This window comes from Mesoplodon densirostris, chromosome 11 (genome assembly GCF_025265405.1).
Source record: "Mesoplodon densirostris isolate mMesDen1 chromosome 11, mMesDen1 primary haplotype, whole genome shotgun sequence".
NCBI classification, from domain to species: Eukaryota; Metazoa; Chordata; class Mammalia; order Artiodactyla; family Ziphiidae; genus Mesoplodon; species Mesoplodon densirostris.
In genome coordinates, this window is record NC_082671.1 from 30,770,066 (window position 1) to 30,797,960 (window position 27,895).

Below are 27,895 nucleotides of genomic sequence, written 5' to 3' on the forward strand. Positions count from 1 at the left end.
TTTTGTTGTCTTCTCATTTTGCTTATCTTATTGTGTTTCGGGTCTCCTTTTCACAGGCTGCAGGTTTGTTTTTCCCGTTCTTTTTGGTGTCTTACCCCAGTGGCTAAGTTTGGTTCAGTGGGTTGTGTAGGGTTGCTGGTGGAGGGGACTAGTTCATGTGTTCTGGTGGATGAGGCTGGATCTTGTCTTTCTGGTGGGCAGGTTCACATCTGATGGTGTGTTTTGGGGTGTCTGTGGCCTTATTATGATTTTAGGCAACCTCTCTGTTAATGCATGTGGTTGTGTTCTTGTCTTGCTAGTTGTTTGGCAAAGGGTGTCCAGCACTGTAGCTTGCTGGTCGTTGAGTGAAGCTGGGTGTTGGTGTTGAGATAGGGATCTCTGTGAGATTGCTGCCATTTGATATTACGTGGATCTGGGAGGTCTCTTGTGGATCAGTGTCCTGAATTTGGCTCTCTCAACTCAGAGGCACAGCACTGTCTCCTGGCTGGAGCACCAACAACTTTTCATCCACACAGCTCAGAATAAAAGGGAGAAAAAGTAGAAAGAAAGGAGGATAAAACAAAGTACGGTAAAGTAAAATAAAGTTATTAAAATAAAAATTATGAAATAAATATCAAGAAAACAGTTTTAAAAATTAAAAAACAAAGACAAAACAAGGGATGGACAGAACCCTAGGACAAATGGTGAAAACAAAGCTATACAGACAAAATCACACACAAAAGCATACACTTACACACTCACAAAAAGAGAAAAAGGGGAAAAAATAATTTATCTTTGTTCCCAAAGTCCACCTCCTCAATTTGGGATGATTCTTTGTCTGTTCAGGTATACCACAGATGCAGGGTACATCAAGTTGATTGTGGAGCTTTAATCCAGTGCTTCTGAGGCTGCTGGGAGAAATTTCCCTTTCTGTTCTTTGTTCACACAGCTCTCAGGGTTCAGCTTCAGATTTGGACTCGTCTCTGCATGTAGGTCACCTGGGGGCGTCTGTTCTTTGCTCAGACAGGATGGGGTTAGAGGAGCAGCTTCTTAGGGGGCTCTGGCTCAGTCAGGCCGGGGGGAGGGAGGGGTACAGATGCAGGGTGAGCCTGCAGCAGCAGAGGCCTGTGTGACGGTGCATCAGCCTGAGGTGTGCCATGCATTCTCCCGGGGAAGTTCTCCCTGCATCACGGGACCCTGGCAGTGACGGGCCACACAGGCTCCCAGGAGGGCAGGTGGATAGTGACCTGTGCTTGCTCACAGGCTTCTTGGTGGTGACAGCAGGAGCCTTAGTGTCTCATGTCCGTCTATGGGGTCCGAGCTGATAGCCTCGTCTCATGGCTGTCTTTGGAGCTCCTTTAAGCAGTGCTCTAAATCCCATCTCCTCATGCACCAGGAAACAAAGAGGGAAGAAAAAGTCTCTTGCCTCTTTAGCAGGTTCAGTCTTTTCCACCGACTCCCTCCTACCTAGCTGTGGTTCACTAGCCCCTTCAGGCTGTGTTCATGCTGCCAACACCAGTCCTCTCCCTGCAATCCAACCGAAGCCCAAGCCTCAGCTCCCAGCCCCTGCCCGCCCCAGTGGGTGAGCAGACAAGCCTCTCGGACTCTTGAGTTCTGGTCAGCACCAATCCTCTGTGCAGGAATCTCTCCACATTGCCCTCTGCACCCCTGTTGCTGCAGTCTCCTCCATGGCTCCGAAGCTTCCCCCCTCTGCCACCTGCAGTCTCCACCCACAAAGGGGCTTCCTAGTGTGTGGAAACCTTTCCTCCTTCACAGCTCCCTTCCACTGGTGCAGGTCCCATCCCTATTCTTTTGTCTCTGTTTTTTCTTTTTTCTTTTGCCCTACCCAGGTACATGGGGGTTTCTTGCCTTTTGGGAGATCGGAGGTCTTCTGTCAGCGTTCAGTAGGTGTTCTATAGGAGAAGTTCCACATGCAGATGTATTTCTGATGTATTTGTGGGGAGGAAGGTGATCTCCACGTCTTACTCTTCCACCATCTTGAAGCTCCTCAAGCGTAACTTTTTACAAGTAGATTTCCATTCTTTTGATCTTTATTAAGTCATACCACGTGCACTCAAAGGAAACTAATTTGATCCTCAGCTCTGTTTCTTTATTAGGAAGTTTATCCTACTTGTTCTAATGATATAAATTAATCTTTAGTGAATTTTTATTAAGTATCTTCTCATTTTTGTGTCAATTACAAATATAAGTAACACAATGGCATAAAATAGTAAAACTAAACACAAGCTGAAAGGACAAGGCATGCCCTTCAGTAAAATCTTTGGCAGTTGCTGGTCCTCTACGAAACAAGCACGTCAGTGAATTCTATCAAACATTTAGAGAAGAGCTAACACCGATCCTTCTCAAACTCATGAAAAAAAATTGCAGAGGGAGGTACACTCCCAAATTCATTCTACAAAGCCACCATCACCCTGATACCAAAACCAGAAAAATATATCACAAAAAAAGAAAATTATGGAACAATATCACTAATGAACATAGATGCAAAAATCCTGAACAAAATACTAGCAAACAGAATCCAACAACATATTAAAAGTATCATACACCATGATCAGGTGGGATTTACCCCAGGGATGCAAGGATTCTTCAATATATGCAAATCAATCAATGAGATACACCATATTAATAAATTAAGTAATAAAACCATATGATCATCTCAATAGATGCAGAAAATCTTTTGAGAAAATTCAACACCAATTTATGATAAAAACTCTCCAGAAAATGAGCATAGAGGGAAACTTCCTCAACATAATAAAAGCCATATATGACAAACTCACAGCAAGCATCATACTCAATGGTGAAAAACTGAAAGCATTTCCACTAAAATCAGGAACAAGACAAGGATGTCTACTCTTGCCACGCTTATTCAACATAGTTTTGGAAGTCCTAACCATGGCAATCAGAGAAGAAAAAGAAATAAAAAGAATACAAATTGGAAAAGAAGAACAAAAACTGTCACTGCAAATGACATGATACTAAACATAGAAAATCCTGAAGAAGCCACCAGAAAACTACTAGAACTCAACAATGAATTTGGTAAGGTTGCAGGATCCAAAATTAATGAACAGAAATCTCTTGCATTCCTATACACTAACAATGAAAAATCAGAAAGAGAAATTAAGGAAACAATCTCATTTACCATCACAACAAAAAGAATAAAATACCTAGGAACAAACCTACCTAAGGAGGTGAAAGACGTGTACTCAGAAAACTATAAAACACTAATGAAAGAAATCAAAGATGAAAAAAACAGATAGAGAAATATACTATGTTCGTGGATTGGAAGAATCAATATTGTGAAAATGACTATGCCACCCAAAGCAATCTACAGATTCAGTGCTATCCCTATCAAAAAACCGATGACATTCTTCACAGAATCAGAACAAAAAAGTTTACAATTCATATAGGAACACAAAAGACCCTGAATAGCCAAAGCAATCTTGAGAAAGAAAAATGGAGCTGGAGGAATTCAGGCTCCCTGACTTCAAACTAAGCTACAGTAATCAAGACAGTATGGTACTGGCACAAAAAGAGAAATATAGATCAATGGAACAGGATAGAAAGTCCAGAGATAATCCCACACACATATAGTCACCTAATTTATGACAATGGAGACAAGAACATACAATGGAGAAAAGAGAGCCACTTCAATAAGTGGTGCTAGGAAAACTGGACAGCTACATGTAAAAGAATGAAATTAGAACACTACATAACACCATACACAAAAAGAAACTCCAAATGGATTAAAGACCTAAATGTAAGACCATACACTATCAAACTCTTAGAGAAAAATACAGGAAAAACACTCTGACATAAACCACAGCAAGATCTTTTTTGACTCACCTCCTGGAGTAATGAAGATAAAAACAAAAATAAACAAATGTGACCTAATTTAACTTAAAAGCTTTTGCCCAGCAAAGGAAACTACAAACAGGACAAAAAGACAACCTTCAAAATGGGAGAAAATATTTGCAAATGAAACAACGGACAAAGGATTAATCTCCAAAATATACAAACAGCACATGGAGCTCAATATCAAACAAACAAACGACCCCCTCGCCCCAAATAAAGTGGGTGGAAGATCTAAATAGACATTTCTCCAAAGAAGACATACAGGTGGCCAAGAGGCACATGAAAACATGTTCAACATCACTAATTATTTAGAGCAATGCAAATCAAAACTACAATGAGATATGACCTTACATGGTCAGAATGGCCATTATTAAAAAATCTAGAAACAATAAATGTTGGAAAGTGTTGGTGAGAAGGGATCCCTCCTGCATGTTGGTGGGAATGTAAATTGATACAATCATTATGGAGGACAGTATGGAGGTTCCTTAAAAAACTAAAACTACCATATGACCCATCAATCCCACTACTGAGCATATACCCTGAGAAAATCATAGTTCAAAAAGAGTCAGGTACCACAATGTTCATTGCAGCACTATTTACAATAGCCAGGACATGAAACAAACCTAAATGTCCATTGACAGATGAATGGATAAATAAGATGTTGCACATATATACAATGAAATATTACTCAGCCATAAAAGGAAATGCAATTGAGTTCTTTGTAGTTAGGTGGATGGACCTAGAAACTGTTACACAGAGTGAAGTAAGTCAGAAATAGGAAAACAAATACCATATGTTAATGCATATATATAGAATCTAAAAAAAAAAAAAAGGTTCTGATGAACCTAGGGGCAGGACAGGAATAAAGACGCAGACGTAGAGAATGGACTTGAGGACATGGGGAGGGGGAAGTGTAAGCTGGGACGAAGTGAGAGAGTGGCATGGACATATATACACTACGAAATATAAAATAGATAGCTAGTGGGAAGCAGCAGCATAGCACAGGGGGATCAGCTTGGTGCTTTGCGACGACGTAGAGGGCTGGTATAGGGAGCGTGGGAGGGAGGCTCAAGAGGGAGGGGATATGGGGATATATGTATGCATATGGCTGATTCACTTTGTTGTACAACAGTAACTAACACAGTATTGTGAAACAATTTTACTCCAATAAAGATGTATTAAAAAAAACACACAACCACATCGACCTCATCCTTTTGAGAGAAACCTCTTTATGTTCTAAGCTGATGATAAGCCACAGTTAAAAAAAAAAAAAAAGTACATGAGTCTCCCTAATTACCTTCACTATGTCTAAAGAACAAAATAGCCCATGCTACATACCTACTGTCACTGCTGCCCACCCCCTCCCCACTATTCAGAGTTTTATCTACCTTTTCTTTCCTCCCTGTATTACATGATGGGAGAGAGAATTTTAAAAGTAGTGGTTGAATCATCTGATGTTCTTTAACTGCAACAGTTATACTCCCTAGTTACACATTACAGTAACCTGGGAAGCTTTTAAAATTAACCTATTCCAGGTGCCATTAAATCATATTTTCTGGTGTTGGGGAGACAAGACGCCCCAAACAAAGTAAAATAGTTTATATATAATATGAGGTGATTAATATGTTAAAAGGCAAAGCAAAAGTGAGTTCATAGAAGGTAGTGATTATTGTTAGCTGAAGTTTTAAAAGAACATAGGTGGAGTTGGGGCTTGAGTTAGAACATTCAAATATCCTAGGTGGAGGCCTAAGGAGAGAGCTTGATGGAAGGAAAAATTATGAACTATGCCTGAGACTCCAAATGAACTCAAATTGGTTGGGGAAGAGTGATGAGACAAGCCTGGATAATTTTAATATTCATTTGGGAAGCAATGGAAATTGATATTATAAAACCAGATGAGGGAGATGATTGAATAGAAGGCTGAGGGTTCATCCTGTAGTTAAAATTGTTTTCATCAGAGAGGAAGGGAACGGAATTAGAGAGAGAGAACAGCATCCAAAGCTCTTGGGGGTCTTGAGGGTGCCCAGTTACAGTCCTGCTGTTTTCTGCAGCAGGTTTGATGATGTGGAGCTATCACTCTTCTCTCGATATATATCTTTCTCATTGCTCATTACCTAATGCTCATATCCCTGATACCTAGATTGTATGTGCAACTATTAGAATGTGTTTGCATTTATGGAATATGTCTCTGGTATTATTCATTGTACATCTTCTAACAGCAACTCACAAAATTTAAGTAGTTTCACAATGGTAATGAGCTTTACTCTAGTTACGTCTTGGATAAATCACCTAACCTCTTCAGTCTTGTTTTTTTCATTTATGCAACAAAGATACAAGTCTAGGTATTTTCTAATCTTATGTATAGAACTAACATCACATACATTTCTTATGATTATTCTCAGCCATACAAAGGATAAGGCTTGTAACTGGGACTGTTTCTTTCTTTTTTTTTTTTTTTTTAAAGAAGATGTTGGGGGTAGGAGTTTATGAATTAATTAATTTATTTTTGCTGTGTTGTGTCTTTCCTTTCTGTGTGAGGGCTTTCTCTAGTTGTGGCAAGCGGGGGCCACTCTTCATTGTGGTGCACAGGCCTCTCACTGTCGTGGCCTCTCTTGTTGTGGAGGATAGGCTCCAGATGTGCAGGCTCAGTAGTTGTGGCTCACGGGCCCAGTTGCTCCGCGGCATGTGGGATCTTCCCAGACCAGGGCTTGAACTCGTGTCCCCTGCATTGGCAGGCGGATTCTCAACCACTGTGCCACCAGGGAAGCCCGGGACTGTTTCTTAACCACTTGCCCCCACTAGGTTTGGGCACACTATTATTTAAATAAAGAAGTGTACATCTTTCATTTTTTTCTGATCAATTCAAATAAAAATAACATGTTTGACAAGAAGGAAAGAATATTGATCTTATTTATTTTCATTCTTTAGAACTGATGAATGAAGGCAAATAATACAATTGTAGGCTAATAAACTATACTGACATAAATATTTGTGACCAATAAAGGAAATCATCAGATTCCATGTCATTTATACATAAAGTTTACAGAGCAAATAGTTAATCTTTAAAAGATTTTAATATATACTCCAAAAATGGACAATATAGGAGTACATAATTATATAACATTGATTCTGTTAGATATGTGAATGTATATATTTTTGTTTTCCATAAAATAATTTCATGCTTATAAAAGTCACCCTAAGTCAACGTGGGACAAAGAGAACAACATACAGTAGAAATCAACCAAGTAGTAAATGGGATATAAGTAAGGAAAATATTATAAAGCAGTTACATTGTTGACACAAAAGAAAATAACAAATTCACTTTTCTATTACTTAATGGTAATTCACAATCATTTCCAGGAATTCGGTGAGAATTTAAGGCCATTTGTTCTAAAGATATGTTTTAATTTAGACACAACTGTCATTCTTGTCACAAAACTGCAATTCTCATAAAAACTGTACATGCAAAAACTCTTTACAATTAATCTTGGATAGGCAGATCAGTCAGTATATAGGAGTGGGTTATTTCACAAATGTGTTGTGTACTAAGTCACATGGTTGTGTACATTTAAATGGGAATTTCGCAAAAAACTTCCAGCCTGTGCACCCTGCGTGGCAACTTGGAAAGGAATTCAAACCAAGAGAGCCAGTATCCCTCTGACTTAAAATATCTAGACAAGGTACAATGAAATAGAAAGTTTAAAACATCTGCTACATGGTTCACAGTCAAATATTCTGGATTTTAGTCTTTCTACATGGTATTGTAATATAAAGATGCTACTTTTTACACAAAGTATTTTCTGTGCATTTACAGTTCACGATGTTTGACTTTTTATTATTTCTACTTAGCATTACAAAACATAAACAAATTGCAGCCTAAATTTAGAATCTAAACTTCATGAAAAATGCATGTTCTTTCAGAATACACATCTGCTAAGTGTAAACTCCCATACTTGGCAAATGGCACAGAGGAACTGATTACTAAGCAGATGCAGCTTCATAAGACAATTCACTTACTGAGAAATATGAAAGTATCTTCACCTTCCCTTGCTTGCAATTGCATTTCTCCAGACAGTCATTCAAAGAGATATTGCTCTTGTGATTATAGCTATTGCAATTTAGAAGGCAAAGGATTCAATATTCAAAACTTGTATTCTTAAGAACAGTTATAAAAGTATTGGAATTTAAAAAGTAGTAACATGTAAACATTGATATAGAGAGACTGCTTTCCTATATACCTAGCAGTCAAGGACAATATTTGAGTTAAAAACACAGGTTGTGCTTTTTCCCAACAGTACATTGGAAATTAGCTGTTTCTGTCCAGAAAACATTTAAAGATTCAGAGAAGACATCCATATTTTGTTTCAAGCATTTAAACAATTATTCTGTTGCTCATGCAACAACCGTAGTTTACAGTTTTGGTTTAGGAAGATAATAAATTTTGGATCCAAGAAAGCATACAAACCAATACTGCTGAAACCAAACTGAGAAAAGTATCTCATTCCCTAGTTCCTTATAGAGCACCAGGAGAAAAGCATGGACTCAGCAGTTCTAACTGAAGTGTAGTTACATTAGCATTTCGGAGCACAGTCATATTTGAGTATGTAACACATGCGTAGGTGGGGTGTACGGGGGAGGTGCAGGCGATGGCTTGATTCCTCTGGCCCTCATGTAGGAGAGAAACTGCTCTGGGATCTCCGCTAGGACATCTTTAGCTAATCTAGCCATGCTGAGTATGTGGTTTCCGCTTCTGTCAATATAATCCCTGAATGGCACAAACTAAATCAGAGGTGAAAGAAAGTTATTTAACAGACCGTAGCAAGCTATTTAAATAAATTAAAAAATAGACACAAAAACCAACATATGTAAACATTTGGTTGTAGGAGAATCAGAGAAGCCTGGAGTAATGGTGAGATGCATGATAATAACTATGCATTTTAAATATATTTGATTTATTACAAATAGCTCTAACAGTGACCACAACTTTCTAATATATACTTTATCTAATAAGGGATGTAATCTTTATCTATGTTTTTCCCCACAATAACTCTTGTCTCCGGGTCCTGATACACCCATCTTGTTGCTACATGTATTCTGCAGTTTTGAGTTCGACACTTAGGTGGATGGAGCATTATCCTCTTCAGGGCTCAGTTTCTTGTCAAATGGAATTAATGCATGCTTAATTCAGCTTTCAATGTAGAAGTATTACTCAAATCAGAGTTAAAAATAATGTATATTGTTAAAGAGTCCTAAACACATGTAAAGTATTTTTAATTATATTACTAGACCATCAAATCACATGGGCAATGAATATAAAATTTACACAGTTCACATTAGTAGGTACCCAAAATATTCAGTACATTGAATCTAGCCCCAAATGTTTGTTTTTTATATCTGTTATTTGGAAAGGCAAAACATAAACAACCAAAAACCCTCAGTGTAAGATTTTGGTATACTTTTCATTGAAATATCATCAAATATCAATATTCTTATTTTTACATTACATAAAAATGATTGTTCTATCTTTATGTAAACAATCATGTGAGAATACTTATCACTGAATACTCTGGCAATATATTGCCTGATTCCATTCTCATTTATAATGGTTACTTAATAAACACTGTGCTGCTTGTGGGCATTAGTTCAATTTCTCCTTACAGACATCATGATTCTTGAAAGCAACTGGGAATGATTGTAACTGTTAATGTTGTGATAGTTTGGGGACACAGTAATTTTAGGTTTGGGAGAAAAGGCACAGCGAAGACATTTCAGGAGGTTGAACAATTTTCAAATATAATATTTTAAAGTTTATATTAAATCATTTTTTCCTCCAGAGAAACAGAGTGTTCACACTCTCATCTCATACTGTAATGTAACTGTTTTAAATTTATTTTGAAAAATTTACTTTTGATTTAAGCAGTTACTCAAGATGTGCCTTCAGAAAATTAACTTTTATTAGGAAGCAGACTTTAAACCACTCAGGTTGCGACAGATAAAGCAGGTTAAAATGTTAAGGAATCAAATAGCAAATGTAATACCATTTATGCAGTGAAAGCAGTCTCTTTTAAGAAAGAGCAGAAAAGTACTCCTTTCTTTTTAAAATAAGGCACCTTATAGACAGAAGCATACCCATATGACCATAATTTTACCCTGTCTTGATACCAGGTGGAAAACTCAGCACAACTTTTAGAAAAGTGTGATAGAAAGGTGACAAATATTTCTCTTACCTTAAAGGTAGCTAAGTAAGGGTAAGAAAAAACTAACAGAGTAAATATAATCTTCAGCTGAGAAGAGAAATAGGAGGATATGAACATTTGTGAAGTTATATCATCTGACTTGGACAAGACCTGACAAAGAGGTGCAAACAAATTTAGGTTTATTTTTCTCTCTGAAACTATAATTAGAAAGGTAAGAAAATAAGAATCAACATAGTGAGGGATTAATAAGAAAAAGATCTCTAATTTCAGCTATAGCTTATTTCACTCTTATTTTAAAAGGCATAGTATTTTAAAAAATTAGTAATGATATGGTTAGTATATACATAATTACCTTTTTAAAATTTTATTTACTTTTAACATCTTTATTGGAGTATAATTGCTTTACAATGGTGTGTTAGTTTCTGCTTTATAACAAAGTGAATCAGCTATACATATACATAATTATCTTTTAAACTATTTCTTAGATCAGTTTTTGAAGAATCTATAACTAATACCTACATTTCAGGGAAATGGCGACACTCTAGCAGATAGTTGATACTTCTCTAGGGAAGGGGGATATTATACCTGCTGTGTTTTTCCTTTACCTCAACTTTGCTCTTATATTTACTTTTATTTTGGTCTTTACTCTTCTCTTAGACCATGGTAATTAAATTCAATTATCTTTTTACTCCCTATTCTCACAAACTCTGGAATTAGACTTCCCGGGTTCAGATGCTGGTTTTGCTGCTTATTAGCTGTGTGGTCTTGGACAAGTTATATTCTACTCTGACTCAGTTTCCTCTTCTATAGAATGAGGATAAAAATAATAATGCCTACTTCATTAGGTTGCTGTATTAAATAAGTCAACACATAAGTGCATAAAATAGTGTTCAACTCATAATATGTATAGTATGATAGTCATTATTATTACTATTCATTAATTTATAAATTTATATATGCAATATAAATATGAGACTTTTCTTTCTAGTCTTTTGTTTACATTCATATCAAACTTTAAATATTTTTATCAATTTTTTATCTCTTTCAAACTTAGGTACCAGTATTATAATCTAAAACTGTAATTCCTGACCTTTTTATTATTTTAAAACACCTGTTTTTTCACCTTTCCAGCAAATGCTATAGGATGTGCTAAATTTTTTATTGAAGTAAATACAAATTCATTTTTAAGAATGTTATGACACTCTGGAATGTCAAAACTAAGATTCCTAATCACTGTTCTCATAATATATACACTTCTACTCATCCTTAAAACATGTTCATAAACAATGGATAAGAAAGAAATCTTAGTTTTCAGCCAAGGAGGGAAGAATATATCTCATTTAACTTACGTTTGCTAAATGCGGGCACAGATTCTGATACATCCCTTGAGTATTAAGGGACCTTGCCCCTGGGTTAAGAGTAACTGTTATGGCAAGTGATATTATCAACAGGAGCACCTCTTATCCCACATGTGTGTTGGGAGCAGAGAAAAAGATGTTGAGAATCTTCTACTCACTAACCTAAATTATCTAATCCTTTTCCAAAGGAATATTCATCTCTTCAGTCAAGTCATGAGGTACTTCCCAAAGTGAGAGATGAAAATGACAAGCAACTCTCTTTCCTTTACCTCTTATTAATGTTAAACCTTACACTTTTGATGACAAAGATATATTCTCTTTCTTTTTGGACTATTGCTGATATCCTTCTACAGTAACAATTTTCCACTCAACTTCTCAGACCCCTCTGTTTATTGTCTCTTTTAATCACTCATTTCTGATCACTGTACCTGGGGACCTCCTGTTCAAAATAACACTCACACATTTGTGAATGTATGTTGATCACTGACTATTACCACAAATTAACTTGGACCCTTAAACTGTTCAGGTTAGAGGAACAAATCATTTTTACTTTGCACTAATTTATCCCATTCATATGAAGAATACAAATAAATGCATTCTGTTCCGTTGAAATATACCATTTCCTTGACACGCTACATCTTTCTTTTAGCATCTATCCTGTACAAGGAAAATGTTCTATGTGGTTGCTCTAACAGCTAGCTTTGCCTATTTGTGAAGAAAGTTTGAATCAGTTTGGGCAAATGAGCTTTTAGTTGTGGTTCTGTTCAATTTTATTTGATTGTTCCCACTTTGCAGAGCTCCATTAGTGATTTTCAAGTCTAAGCTTTCAAGATAATTATTCTCCTTTTAACGAAAGATATGATTTAAATATAATTTTTAAGGAAATGATAGGCTGGACAGCAGCTGAATGCAGCCAGGAGAAATGATATCGCATTATATACAATGGCCAATCCACAGCACAAGCAAGCAAACAAACAAATGGAAAGCCTTTACATATATTGATCTAAGAAAATAATTCATTTAAGTTTTAGAATAACAACCATAGAATCTCTTCCTGCATACTGTTTATATTATATTCATATGAGAGTGAATCTTGAGGCAATGAACCTAATCATATATAAGACTGACTACAGTGTCATATGTCAAGGTACAGCTACTATGAAACAGTGACATAAAAATGCCTTCCCACTGTACTATGCCAACATACTAACTAATAATAATAACTGAAACTGATATTAATGCATTTATTGTGCAACTTGTAGGTGAGGGGCCTTCTGCTAAGTGATTTAGTATAATATCTCATTCAGTTTCTTACAAAGCAAAAAGGTAAGAGAGCCTAAATACACCCTATTTTCTGATATTATTTTAGCCAGCAGTGTTTATAACATTGATTATGATGGCTTAGATATTTCCTGGTGGTAGGAAGATTGACAATATTATTCTTGGTGTGCCCTTGCAACCCCAACATTATACATATTCAAGAATATTTCTATTCTTAAAAATAACTCATTTAAAAATGTTTTAGTGAATGGTAGGACCAGGAAACCTGTAATGGTAGAATGTTTTAACATTTTATTCAAGGTGAGAGAAAATATGCTAATTCTTGAACACAATGTGATATATAAATGTTTACCCTGGGAACTTTTTGTTTTTGTTTTTTGCGGTACGTGGGACTTTCACTGTTGTGGCCTCTCCCGTTGCGGAGCACAGGCTCCGGACACGCAGGCTCAGTGGCTATGGCTCACGGGCCTAGCCGCTCTGCAGCATGTGGGATCTTCCCGGACCGGGGCATGAACCCGTGTCCCCTGCATCGGCAGGCGGACTCTCAACCACTGCACCACAGGGGAGCCCAGTGGGAACTATTTTTAATAGACCAATCACCATTTAAGAACTTTTCCATGAAATTAGAAAAGGGTGCATCAGATATCCTTAACTAAATATAGACATGTAAGTCAAGGTGTCACTGTCATTCAGGAGTCTACTAATTCTCTGGGAAGATTTTAGTTTCCTGTTCAGTATCTGCGAGATCTCATGACTCTTTCACTTCAACTTTACATGGTAGAATCCCTTGAGTGTTTAGCTATATCCTCAGGTGTCTTCAAAATCTTTGGTGATCTCAGTGTCACTTTATGGTGATAGACCAGTCTCAAGATTTTGACTTTCAATGAGAGGAAATATATAATTATATATATATATATATATATATGTGTGTGTGTGTATGTGTGTGTGTGTGTGTGTTTATGTATCTTATACTGATAAGTAACAAAGTATTTTCATGTCTGTTACTTCCTCTGAGACTCACTACATCATGGAAAGAGCAAAGATAAAAGAATGGAGTCTGGAGGTAATGAAAGACAGGCTCAAGGGAGATTTACTGACTTGTTCAAGATCATAGATTTGAGTCCTATCTCACTATTCTGTCCAATGTAGCATATCCAATTAGAGATGAAGTACTTTCATGATCAAGGAAATTTTTGTTTTATAAATAAAATAACCAACAACTGTTGGTTGTCACTAACATAACATGTTAATCCTCTTAAAGTAAATCTTAATGATGTGAGCAATCTTAACTACCTTCTAAAGGAGAGAGTAATACCAGTTTCCCTTTAGCATCATTTAAATCATACTATGAGATATGAAGCTGTCTCCTTTAACTTTGTAAAAATGCATTCCAACAGCAACATAATACATTTTAAAGGACTTCAAATTCATACTTCCATGCAGTAATTTGATTTTTTGGTTACTGTGAACTGGACATTATGAAGAGATTTTTAGAAAAAGTGTAATTACTTGGACTTATAATTATGCTAATCAGCATAAGGTGAATAATCGTGTGTCTACTTATAAAAAACAAAACATCATGGGATTCTTAAATAGATGACCACATCACCATGTTCCCTTTCTCAGCTGCTTTTAAACAAATTATTCATGTGTGTGTGTGCTTTTTACGCTACCAAGAACATTAGGTTAAAATGTTAACATTTTAATGTTAATATTTAAACATTAGGTTTAAATCATATTTAATTATCTTCTTAAAAAACTGTTATACAGATGTTTCTATTTTAAAACTTAATTTTGCTGACAAATGAAGAAGAATGCTTTTTTTATCTTTGTCAAGATTAATCTTTATATTTACAGATTATTTTACATTATTCTCCCTCTCTAATTTTTAAATTTTTTTGTTGTATTTTACTGAGTTCTATTTCAATAATGTAATGTATTTTATATATATTATCTGATAAAATCTTTAAACAATGCCAGAACACTGAAATTTAGAAAGCTTATCCAAGTTATCACAGTGGACAATCCAGGATTTGAACCAAATTCTCTTGGATTTCAAATTAGATTATCTTAATGACTGTATTATGGGTGAATATATAGGTTGTTATTTAGGAGATAATATTGAATTCCATTGTTTGCTCCTTTAAGTGCTCAAATTGTACTGAGAACTTTCCTTTACATTTAGTCTTCCCTTCACAGTCTTTTTTTGCTTCTGACATCCTAAAAGATATGAAGACTCTAAAGTATGCAGAAATTTTGTTGATTTAACTCCTTTGTTTCAATTATAAAATTTAACTGCCTTTTTTCTTTCTATTCACTCCTAGAATAGTAGGCTTTAGTTAAGTATTTTTCTTGATTCTAATAGAATCATGAGTCATATATATGTCTATATATCTATACATAGAGATATATAATCTATTATTATGTTATATTTCATTATAGTATTATACATATTATTATGTTACCTTGTATTATATTAATATTATTATTTATATATTTTATATAATTTTAATATTTATATATAATTATAAGATCTATTTTTCCACTTTTCTAACCATAACCTATGGGGGAAATAGAACAAAATCTACATTTTTGGTGTGTTTCTACTGTTTACTTACACTGAATATGTATCAGCTGTCTTAAAATTTTATCTTTATTGAGGTCTAAGTAATAAATAGATAGCATCATTAAAAGCCTGTTATGTTTCTAGCTTTTAATTTTACTAAAGATCTCAATGATATTTTCTGGTAATAATAAAGTAGGAAAAGACACTTATTAACAATTCTATTTTATATATGGTGAACATGAAGAACGGGTGAAAATAATTTGCTGCTTATTCTAGGCCATTACTTAACATGCATTTTATAGAGAATCAACTGCCTAAATTAAACAGAACCTGAGACTCTTGATTTCAATTGAAACTCTTCATTTACAAATCAGAGCTGACATGGGCTCTTCACAATGAACAAAATAAATAATTTTCATTAAATTTCTTACCTGCACAATGTCCCTTTCAGCATATTTTCCTCTGGAGGAAACTCTTACATCATCTCCATCCAATTCAACCATTGCTTGAAAATAAAAAAGGATAATTTATTCAGTGCATTTTAGCTAAATACTATAACAAATGTTGGCAATAATGAAATCAAGATACGAAGTAGCAATATGTCCTATGTCAAAGGCAAAAAGCTTGTTGATCCTTTCATCTCCTTGGTGATTTCTTCCACAAAACTTAACTGAGTGCAAATTTTACAAGTGGAGAAAGCATGTTAAGACCTCATGTGACCCTTTGAAAGATGAGGAGAGCGTATGCAGTGTAGAAGTCTTTAGGTATATCTCCCAATTCTATAGATCCTTAACTCTGGATTACATGCTTACATGACTGATTCAGCAAGTGATACTAATTCATTCAATTTTTAATTTTTTCTTTCTAATTTAAGAAACTAGGCACTAATAATTATAGAACTTCCAATAACAATTTGAACTTTATTCTCTTTGAAACTACACAAAGCTATATAATCATATTGTCTGTAATCTTTTTATGAACAGATTTATAAACAAAAAGGCATTTTCTCTGCTCTTATAGTGATTGGATAAAGCATGAAATTTCCAAAGTATGATTTTTTTGTTGATTAAAAATAATTTCAACATTACATAGATCAACTGGTATTTGGGAATGCTGTGATATAACGGGACAGCTGGTATACAATAATGTTACGCTGCAATTAAGAACATTTTCCAGAGTTTAATGTTTCAGTGAGAATTCTCTAAATAACTAATTACATGAGGAATGCTAATTTGTATTTAAAGTATATTCTCGTACTAATAATCCATTTTGTATGCACATGATATTCACCAGACTCCAGAGAGCCACTTGCAATTATGCTTGCTTTGTCGCCTTCTAAAAATACTAGAATACAATCCTCACCTTTTCACTATTTTATTCAGTGCTTGGATAATGCATTTGGGTTAAAGACATTTTAATCTTTTTTCCTATTTTATTTTTTTTGATTGAGGTATAATTGACAAATAAAATTATATTATTTTTAGCTATATAACATAATGATTTGCTACTTGTATATATTGTGGAATGATCACCACAATGAGTCTAGTTGACCATACATAATTAAAATTTTTTTTCTTCTGATGAGAACTTTTAAGATCTATTCTCTTAGCAACCTTCATATATGCAATACAGTATTAAATATACTAACCACACTGTACATTACATTCATGTGACATACTTATTTTAAAACTGGAAATTTGTACCTTTTGACTTCCTTCACCCATTTCACCCACCTCCAATGCTGGCAAGCCTCTGGCAACCAACAATCTGTTCTCTATATCTATAAGCTTGTCTTTTTTAAAAACAGGTTTTAAGTTTTACTTTTCTACACATGTTCAGGAATCAGTGTCTGGACTGAAACATTGCCAGTACACATAACTGTTAGTGAGCCATCATCCAATAATCTCCTTAGATATATAATATATGTCATAATTTAGTAACATGTAAATTACCAATAATAAGGTAATTAACTTATTCAAAATACAATAGAACTATTTTTTTCTCTCCTACTTATTAGGGATTTAAATAGGAAAATTCAATATACCTAGATATTTTCAATAGTTAATTCCTTTTTTTGGTCTAAGTTTGTTTTCAAAATTTTCATATTACTTTGAGACATAAATGTACATTGATTGTGACATGCCAGCAATTGGGGAATCTTCTCCTTTATTATCTAATTTGCTAATAACTCCTAAAAATTACCCTATACTCACTCTAAAATGGGAGCCAAAATTAAATGATAATCTGGGCCTCACCTTCTACAATCCTCTACAATCTCCATTGGTCTTTGTAAGTGTTTTATTTCAATTAAAGAAAGTGACAGTTATTCAGGCAATAGTGTATTAGAATGAGATCCTATAAAATATCTCCCACTTTTCAGTATGTCCTTTGAGTTAAAAAGCTACGGGTAGCAGAATTGGAGGCTACATTTTTGAGAACAAGGAGAAAAGAAATGTCATATAAGTGGTGGAAGGGAAATGTTCACCCTTCAGTTTTTCAGATCATCTAGTCCTCAAGGAGCCTGAAATTGTAAGCAGAGGTTCCCCATCAGTACCCGTCTCTGGAAAAAAGCTGTATAAGATACAGACCTGTATTTCTTTCTAGCTTTGGGAGACAAAATCATGTTAGAATCCCTTATAGTTCTCTCCCTTTCCTAACTTGTATCAAAGTAGTTAATCAGATGCTACTTTAATTTGCGTTTTTGCCTTTTAAGGATAAAGAAATCCTGCTTTGAGAAATTATACAGAAAGTTTTAAATTGTTCTCATTGAAATAAAGAAACGACATTTAAATACTCATGAATCTAGTAGTTTATTTATATTTCCTCTACCTTCAAAGAATGAATGGCAAAATGTGGCATTTCTTGCCTATGCAAACCTCCTGGTTAAGTTACGTGTAGATGTTGGATTTATGTGGTTAACTGATAAAATCTGCAAGTTTTATTTCAGTCTTTATGTTAATTTATGTGTGCTATTTAAACTTACTTATCATAGATTTGGAAGTGCCTAGAAAAACGCTCTTCTGATAGGATAGCAGCAACTTGAATATAAGTCAGAAATTTTCTTCCAGCAGGGTGAAAGCAGAAGTCAGGTGTTTCAGGACCCTAATTCCCTGTTCACAGGTTTGCCAAAGGAAAGTTTCACTTTAATTCCCAGGAGGGAATTCTATGGGACGGCAACTTCCCTCTTTGTCGATAATCTTTGCTCACTTTTCCTCAGGAAATGAGGACTGATTCACAAGATAACTAAGATTGGGAGATGGAATGATCTTGAATCTCTCTCTTTTGGAGTAGGCTATCCTCAAGTTGAAGACAATTTCTCCCTGTGGTATGCTTAATAGGCAAGGATCTGCCCCTGTACAGAGAAGGCCTGGAGATAAAGGTGAAGTCATTTAATCTTTGGGGAAAAAAGTAGCAAGAAGTCTAATTCTGTGCACGGGGCAACCCAAATTCTCCAATTCTACACTACTATTAATAAAACATATTCTGATCTCTGAGTGACTCCTGCATGTTTTTTTTTTTTTCATTATTCAAGAAGTCAGAGAGGGAAATGATGAATTTTCATACCTCAAAACCCTGATAAATAATTCATTGGGAACAAAATTTTGAGGAAAATAAATAGGTGTGGCAGTTGTAAGAAGGTAGTACCCAAATACCTGTGCCTACTGCTTTGAATAGAAATTTATGACCAGAAATATACATAGGAAGGTCAGTGGCTCTCTATTTACACATTATGTGTGGGAGCTGTTGGGGAACAAGTGACAGGGCTTACACCTAACAACGGCCTTCCATAGGAGTCTGGGAGACCTGGAATGTACCCAACGAGAAGTGCATACTTGAGATGCAAAAGCAAATTAGTAACTAAAGAAGAAATCTTGAGTTATTTTAGCCTAGCAATCAGTGAAGTTTGTGAGCCACAGTCTATCACTGCTCAATACAGATGATCAAGTACACAAAGTGTTAACAAGAAAGATGTGTCTTAGCTTTCCTGACTCCAGAGTGGTATCTCAGATTCATGCCTGATGGACAATGTAAACAGATGTAAATATTCAGAGAAACAGAAAATATTAGCAGGAGCTAAAATGACTTCTGCTTCAGAAACTGGAAGATTATAATGATGCAAATTGTGACCAGCCAAGCATGGAATCAAAGGAAAGAATTTCCAGGATCAGCAATATAACTGCTTGTGTTGTTTTACCTGAGACTGAGAGATCTATACTATTCTTATGGAGGAGGCACTGGTGGTTAAACAAGAATTATCCTAGTGATGATCATACGACAAGTAGCCACCTATGTGCCTAAATTAACCTGTAGCATACCAAAAGTTGTTCCAAATATTCTAAAATTATTCTCATTTCTAAAGTTCCAAGCTAAATACTGTCATCATTAATGTAAAAAGACCTGAACCAGGTGAATGTTCTGTGGTTATGCAGTTGATGTCTAGCATAGAGTTCTCTTAAAGGAATTCATCAGGTGACGAGGAATAGGCTATCCTTAGAGAAGTTTACCCAGATCAGTAGTCACACAAACACCCGTCACACTAATTGGCATTTGAAGATGGCTTGAGCCCAAACAGAAAACTACCCAGTAAGTGAATTTAGCATAATCATATAAAGTCTCATTAAATTTCAGATGGTCAATTCCATTTTCATTTTACTTTGCTCTTTCATATGACAGAACTTAAATATTTATAAAGATAATGTCTATCAAGTAGCCAAGGTCTGAAAATCCATTATTATGCTTGTGTTAATATTTCTATTATACAACCTAGTGGTTTATTAATTTAGTGCTCATTCTTAAAAGTTTTTAGGGAATCCAGAGTGTATTTTGCCTTGGGAAGAAAAACTCAATTTATCACTCGGTCTTAAGAAATATTTTGAGGTACACGCCATCTCTAATAAAACAGAAAGCGCGCTTCCCTGGTGGTGCAGTGGTTGAGAGTCCACCTGCCGATGCAGGGGACAGGGGTTCGTGCCCCAGTCCAGGAAGATCCCACATGCCACAGAGTGGCTGGGCCTGTGAGCCATGGCCGCTGAGCCTGCGCATCCGGAGCCTGTGCTCCGCAACAGGAGAGGCCACAGCAGTGAGAGGACTGCATAACAAAACAAAACAAAAAAAAACAAAAAAAAAACAAACAAAACCCCAGAAAGCTACATGTTGAATTATCCTATACTAGAGAGATAATGTCCTACTCAGAAGACATCCTTTTAATTTACTCACCTTAATAGACTCAATCATGTAATATTTATATTTATGTCTATATGTACATGGACACTGTATACAAATCCATATGCACACTCACATCCTTATATGCAAAAAAAAAAAGAGTGATAGAAACCTAAGTGCATAATGAGTCAGATTAAATAAACTCCCAAGGAATACTATTGAAATTTTATTACTCACCATCAAATTCTGCTGGCCCAACACCTACTATAATTATTGACATTGGAAGTTTTGAAGCCTTCAAAGAGAACACACAGTTAGTTCACAATTAAGAAACTGAATTGAGAAAACAACAAAGAATTAAGAAGAAAAAAATATCCTGAGTTTTGATATTTTTCACAGATGTTCATTAAAATAGTTTTGAACATATTTAAAATTAACACAGAATAATATACTTGATTCCACTCTTATCCTTTCTGAACTCTGTACATATGATAATTCAGTGGGATGTTCTTCAGGAATGACCAGTCTTGGATAATACTTTTTTTAAAAGTACTGAGCATCTGATTTCACTTGCTATTCTCAGACAAAATATTCCTAAGCTTATTCTGGGTACCTTTGGTCTCTTTTTCCATGTTCTCTCTCCACTCAAAAATCTTTCAGTTGCTAAAAGGGAAAAAAAAGGTACCATATTTGTGAAAAGGTTGTACTCTATTTCATTTATAGCTATGGTTAGGAAAGCAGTTTTCATAGTAAATGAGTGAATACAAATGATAATTATAGAAAGTTATTATTAGTATGATAAAATAATTTTATGGTAAGAATATAAGATCCACCAACAGATAGGTGGAACAGCATAGCAACCACATCTTCAGCTGTGAAGTTCACTGAATTATGAATAACTGTTCCTCAGTGCATGTTTTGTTAGTTTAAACCTAAATTACTAAGTCCATATTTTAAAGAGGATGCTAATGCCACTGATCAGAACATAAAGGAGATCAAGACAAATCCAACCCAGTGTGTCTAGTCAAAACCAAATAAACAAACAAGTAAATGTGCAAGATTCTACCTCTCTTCCTTTTTCAGTTTGGTTTTGCTAAGTGTATGTCTATAAACATTTGATTTTTTCCCCACATGTAACTATTTTTTTCTCACACAAACAGCTAATTATATTTTCCCTATGTTATTAATAATTATGAAGTATGATAAACAATTCTTTCACACAGCCCATTTTTACTAATGTCTATTTTGTGTCAAACATTGCTAAACCTGAGTATAGAAAAGTAAGTAAAAATAGATATAATTTTAGAGGTTGTAGTCTAGTAAATATAGATGTTATAAATTATAGTGTAATAAAGAAGACAATGAATCATAAATATAACACATAATTAGGAATAATGAGAAAAATGGATTTTGAATCAATGTTAGTCCTTATCCAGTTCTATAAATATAGAAATTAGCACAGTTCTCCTGCAACTATTACTGTAAATGTAAATGTTAAAGAAATATTCTGTATAAATTGTACAAACTATATACAAGCACAACAAACTAATCAAGATAAACACAGTCATGCACATGAAGGTGATGCTATTATTTTATTTTAATTTTTTGGAAATAATTTTGTTACAACCCAATTATTCACACCTCTTAGTTTGGTCCTTATGGATGAATGCTACAAATGTGTGTGAGTTTTCTGGATAATGCAATTGGCTGCAAAGGCATGGGCATTTTGTTTCACTCTTAAGTCAACTAAGTAGACTCTAGTTAGTCAACCTAAGTAGCACCATGCATTCAGTTAGCCAGCCCAAGACTGAATGACTCCTACTTACATTAACTATGGACTCCTTAGTTTGAGCCATATCTGAGATAACACCGTCTGTCACAATCAGTAGCACAAAATACTGGGAGCCATCCTTCACAGAAGAAGCATATCTGAAAGGCAAAGAAAAGATAAAGAATACCACAAAATAAAACATTTCCTCTCGACATGATAGTTGCTAAATATAATTTGGAATAGCCAACAAACATTTTAATCTCAAGAAAATATTTAAACATATCTTAGGAGCCTATATATGAAAACACTCAAATATGCATTTTTTTCTGAAATAGCACACTAGAATAACAGCAACATTACTACATGTTGGCACAAAGAAATGCCTGGCTGCCTTAGAAATTCATTCACTAATAAAAGGTGAGCTCGATGGTATGCTAGCACAGAGGAATGGCTACAGCTTTTGGAAATAGACATCCTGGCTAAGCAACATATTATGTGTATGATCTTCAGTATAACATTACATAAGCTATCTGAACTTTATTTTCTCATCTTTAAAATCAAGATAATGCAACTTTGTATTGTTAATAAAGAAATTTCACATATGGTAGTAAATATTTATACAGTTATATAACTGGTAGATTTTATATATGGTAGATTATATAAGTGATTATGATTTTTGTTTTGGAACTAGATAGCAGTGATGATTGCCCAACATTGTGAATATGCTGAATGTCACTGAACTGTAAACTTTAAAATGGTTGGTTTTATGTCATGTGAATTTCACCTTAATAAAAAAATGCAACAGAAGAAGCACTTTTTTAAAAAAAAACATTTATTTATTTATTTATTTATTTTTATATTTAATTTTGGCTGTGTTGAGTCTTCGTTTCTGTGCGAGGGCTCTCTCTAGTTGCGGCAAGTGGGGGCCACTCTTCATCGCGTTGCGCGGGCCTCTCACAATCACGGCCTCTTTTGTTGCAGAGCATGGGCTCCAGATGCGCAGGCTCAGTAGTTGTGGCTCACGGGCCCAGCTGCTCCACAGCACGTGGGATCCTCCCAGACCAGGGCTCGAACCCGTGTCCCCTGCACTGGCAGGCAGATTCTCAACCACTGCGCCACCAGGGAAGCCCAAGAAGCACTTTTTGACATAGCTATAGTTCCAATTCTTAATACGTGTTAAATTGGTGAAAGATGGGAAGGAGAATTATAGCAAACAAAGACAAAAATTAGGTATGTAATAAGAACATATTCTAGTACTTGTTTTTTGTATTCTAGTGCAGAATTCTCACCAAATAATACTCAGACATTTAGAGGAGAATTTTAGGACTATATTTTGTCTCTTTTTTTCCATTGTGTTCTACTATTATGGGTATCTAGATTATATTCTCAATAGAATGACTTTTATGATTTTTAGTACACAACTAGTATGCCAGTCAAATCTAGTAATGAGCAAGCACTGTAGTGCTTGTAGGAGATAAATAGTTAACAAGAAGACTTTGGTCTACTTTCCTAAAAAATCATCAAGTAAATCACAGAAAAATTGGTTTCAAGAAACTTCTATTGATTACCAGTGAAAATCTTTCAGTACCTGATGGACTCTAAATAATAAATTTTGAATAGTTTGGGGAAAAACCAATAGCATAATATGACAGGGGAAAACTTATTTCTTGTAAAGCAGAATTTATAACTATATGAACAAGAAAATATTCACAACTTTGCCATAGACAAGAGAAACTAATAATTGCTCATGCTGTTAATAAAATGATTGGTAATTTTATAGATTGATGAAGAGAATACAGCAAGTGATATGTTCATATACTGAGGAGCCAGTTAAAAATAGCATTGAACTGTTCTACAACATATAGTCAAAAATGCTCTCACAATGTTGAACAATTGATCTTCGACACTAAGGAATTTGTATTAATTTGATGGTAACACAGCAATGAAAAAATCCAAAGCAGGTATGAACCTACTCTCCTATTTTATGCTTAAATTTTCTTTCTTAAGAAAAGAAGTAGGATAATCTCCCTCAGGAATTCATTTTTTAATTTTTAAATACCCATTATTTTTAAAAAGCATTTTTTACTGACTATGCTTCAAAAACATAAGGATTATATTTCATATGATTAACAGGAGGTTATAAATATTGAGAAAAACTTCTATGAGTACAACTCTATGGCTTTTATGCTTTTCATGCCAAATTATGTGTTGAAAATGGTGAGAAGATGGAAAGTTGAGCCTTATGCAATCTTATGAATATCACTTCAAGTGGCTTAACTGATCCTTTTTCTGGGGGGGATGTTTACTTTTTTAAAATTAATTTTTATAGGAGTAGAGTTGATTTACAATGCTGTGTTAGTTTCTGCTGTACAGCAAAGTGAATCAATTATATATATATATATATATATATATAATTATATATATATATATCCATTCATTTTTAGATTCTTTTCCCATGTAGGCCATTACACACTATTGTGTCAAGTTCCCTGTGCTATACAGTTGGTTCTTTTTTTTAAAATTAATTAATTAATTTTTATTTTTGGCTGCCTTGGGTCTTTGTTGCTGCGCTTGGGCTTTTCTCTAGTTGCGGTGAGCAGGGGCTACTCTTCATTGTGGTGCGCGGCCTTCTCATTGGGTGGCTTCTCTTGTTGCAGAGCATGGGCTCTAGGCGTGTGGACTTCAGTAGTTGTGGCACTCAGGCTCAGTAGTTGTGGCTCGTGGGCTCTAGAGCGCAGGCTCAGTAGCTGTGGTGCATGGGCTTAGCTGTTCCACAGCATGTCGGATCTTCCCAGACCAGGGCTCAAACCCGTGTCCCCTGCACTGGCAGGTGGATTCTTAACCACTGTGCTACCAGGGAATTCCCTACAGTAGCTTTTTATTAGTTATATATTTTATATATAGTAGTGTATATGTGTCAATCCCAATCTCACAATTTTACCTCTCCCTCACCTTTCCTCCTTGGTAACCGTAAGTTTATTTTCTACATCTGTGACTCTATTTCTGCTTTGTAAATAAGTCAATTTGTACTATTTTTTTAGATGCAACATATAAGAAATATCATATGATATGTGTTTTTCTCTGCCTGACTTACTTCATTCAGAATGACAATCTGTAGATCCATGCATGTTGCTGCCAATGGCATTATATCATTCTTTTTTATGGCTGAGTATTTGTATATATGTTCCACATCTTCTTTCTCCATTCTTCCATTGACGGACATTTAGGTTGCTTCCATGTCCTGGTTATTGTAAATAGTGCTGCAATAAACATTGTGTTGCATGTATCTTTTTGAATTATGGTTTTCTTGGGATAAATGCCCAGGAGTGGGATTGCTGGATCATATGGTAACTCTATTTTTTGTTTTTTACGGAATCTCTGTAGTGTTCTCCATAATGGCTGTACCAATTTACATTCTCATCAACAATGTAGGAGAGTTCCCATTTCTCCACACCTTCTCCAGCATTTATTGTTTGTAGATTTTTTTGGATGACGGCCATTCTGAATGGTGTCAGGTGATACCTCATTGTAGTCTGATTTGCATTTCTCTAATAATTAGTGATGTTGAGCATCTTTTCATGTGCTTTTTGGCCATCTGTATGTCTTCTTTACAGAAATGTCTTTTTAGATCTTGTGTCCATTTTTTTATTGGGTTGTTTGTTTTTTGATATTGAGCTGCATGAGCTGTTTATATATTTTGGAGATTAATCCCTGGTCAGTCATTTCATTTGCAAATGTTGTGCTGGCCAAAATGTTCATTCGGGTTTTTCCATAAGATATTTTCTCCCTATCTGTGGGCTGTCTTTTCATTTTGGTTATGGTTTCCTTTGCTGTGCAAAAGCTTTTAAGTTTAATTAGGTCTCATTTGTTTATTATTTATTTATTTTATTAATTAACTAATTTATTTATTTTTGCTGTGTTGGGTCTTCATTTCTGTGTGAGGGCTTTCTCTAGTTGTGGCAAGCGGGGGCCACTCTTCATCACGGTGTACAGGTCTCTCACTATCACAGCCTCTCTTGTTGTGGAGCACAGGCTCCAGACGCGCAGGCTCAGTAGTTGTGGCTCACGGGCCTAGTTGCTCCGCAGCATGTGGGATCCTCCCAGACCAGGGCTTGAACCCATGTACCCTGCATTAGAAGGCAGATTCTCAAACACTGTGCTACCAGGGAAGCCCATCATTTGTTTGTTTGTTTTTTCTTTTCATTACCCTAGGAGGTGGGTCAAAAAAGATCTTGCTGCGATTTATTTCAAAGTGTGTTCTACATATGTTTTCCTCTAAGAATTATAGTATCTGGTCTTACATTTAGGCCTTTAATCCATCTTGAGTTTCTTTTTCTGTATGGTGTTAGAGAATATTCTAATTTCATTGGTTTAAATGTAGCTGTCCAGTTTTCCCAGCACCACTTACCAAAGAGACTGTCTTTCTCCATTGTATATTCTTGCCTCCTTTGTCACAGATTAGGTGACCATAGGTACGTGGGTTTACCTCTGGACTTTCTATCCTGTTCCATTGATTTATATTTGTTTTGTGGCAGAACCACACTGTTTTGATTACTGTAGCTTTGTAGTATATTCTGAAGTCAGGGAGCCTGATTCTCCCAGCTCCGTTTTTCTTTCTCAAGATTGCTTTGGCAATTTGGGGTATTTTGTGTTTCCATACAAATTGTAAAATTTTTGTTCTAATTCTGTGAAAAATGCTATTGGTAATTTGGCAGGGATTGCAATAAATCTGTAGACTGCTTTGGGTAGTATAGTCATGTTGACAATATTGATTCTTCCAATCCAAGAACATGGTATATCTCTCCATCTGTTTGTATGATCTTTGATTTCTTTCATCAGTATCTTATAGTTTTCTGAGTACAGGTCTTTTGCCTCCTTAGGTTTATTCCCAGATATTTTATTATTTTTGATGGGATGATAAATGGGATTGTTTCCTTAATTTTTCTTACTAATCATTAATTGTTAGTGTATAGGAATGCAAGAGATTTCTGTGTATTAATTTTGTATCCTGTAAATTTACCACACTCATTGATAAGCTCTAGTAGTGTTCTGGTAGCATCTTTAGGATTTTCTATGTATAGTATCATGTCATCTGCAAACAGTGATGGTTTTACTTCTTCTTTTCCAATTTGGATTTCTTGTATTTCTTTTTCTTCTCTGGTTGCCTTGGCTAGGACCTCCTAAACCATGTTGAATAAAAGTGGAAAGGTGGACAACCTCATCTTGTTCCTTATCTTAGAGGAAATGCTTTCAGTCTTTTACCATTGAGAATAATGTTTGCTGTGGGATTGTCATATATGGATTTAATTATCTTGAGTTCGGGTCCCTCTATTCCCACTTTCTGGAGTGTTTTCATCATAAATGGGTGTTAAATTTTGCTGAAAGCTTTTTCTGCATCTACTGAGATGATCATATGAATGTTATTCTTCAGTTTGTTAATGTGGTGTATCACATTATTTGTGTTTATTGAAGAATCTTTGCACCTCTGGATAAATCCCCCCTAATCATAGTGCATGACTCTTTTAATGTGTTGTTTGATTTGGCTTGCTAGTAATTTGTTGAGGATTTTTGGGTCTATGTTCATCAGTGATATTTGGGCCTGTAATTTTCTTTTTTTTGTGATACCTTTGGTTTTGTATCAGGTTGATGGTGGCCATGTATAATGAGCCTGTGAGTGTTCCTTACTCTGCAATTTTTTAGAATAGTT

General features: G+C 35.1%; 1 protein-coding gene across 2 annotated transcripts in view; it reads right to left on the reverse strand.

The window, feature by feature from the left end:
• Positions 1-7,020: 7,020 nt before the first annotated feature.
• Positions 7,021-27,895, reverse strand: part of CPNE8 (copine 8) — a 336,491-nt gene continuing 315,616 nt past the window's right edge. For both annotated transcript variants that reach the window (XM_060111969.1, XM_060111970.1), the window contains 4 exons: positions 22,244-22,346; positions 20,655-20,712; positions 15,686-15,759; positions 7,021-8,631 (listed from right to left, as the gene is read on the reverse strand). In XM_060111969.1, coding sequence (XP_059967952.1) covers positions 8,443-8,631; positions 15,686-15,759; positions 20,655-20,712; positions 22,244-22,346 — 424 coding nt within the window. In that variant the 3' untranslated portion in view covers positions 7,021-8,442. The remainder of the gene's footprint in view (positions 8,632-15,685; positions 15,760-20,654; positions 20,713-22,243; positions 22,347-27,895) is intronic.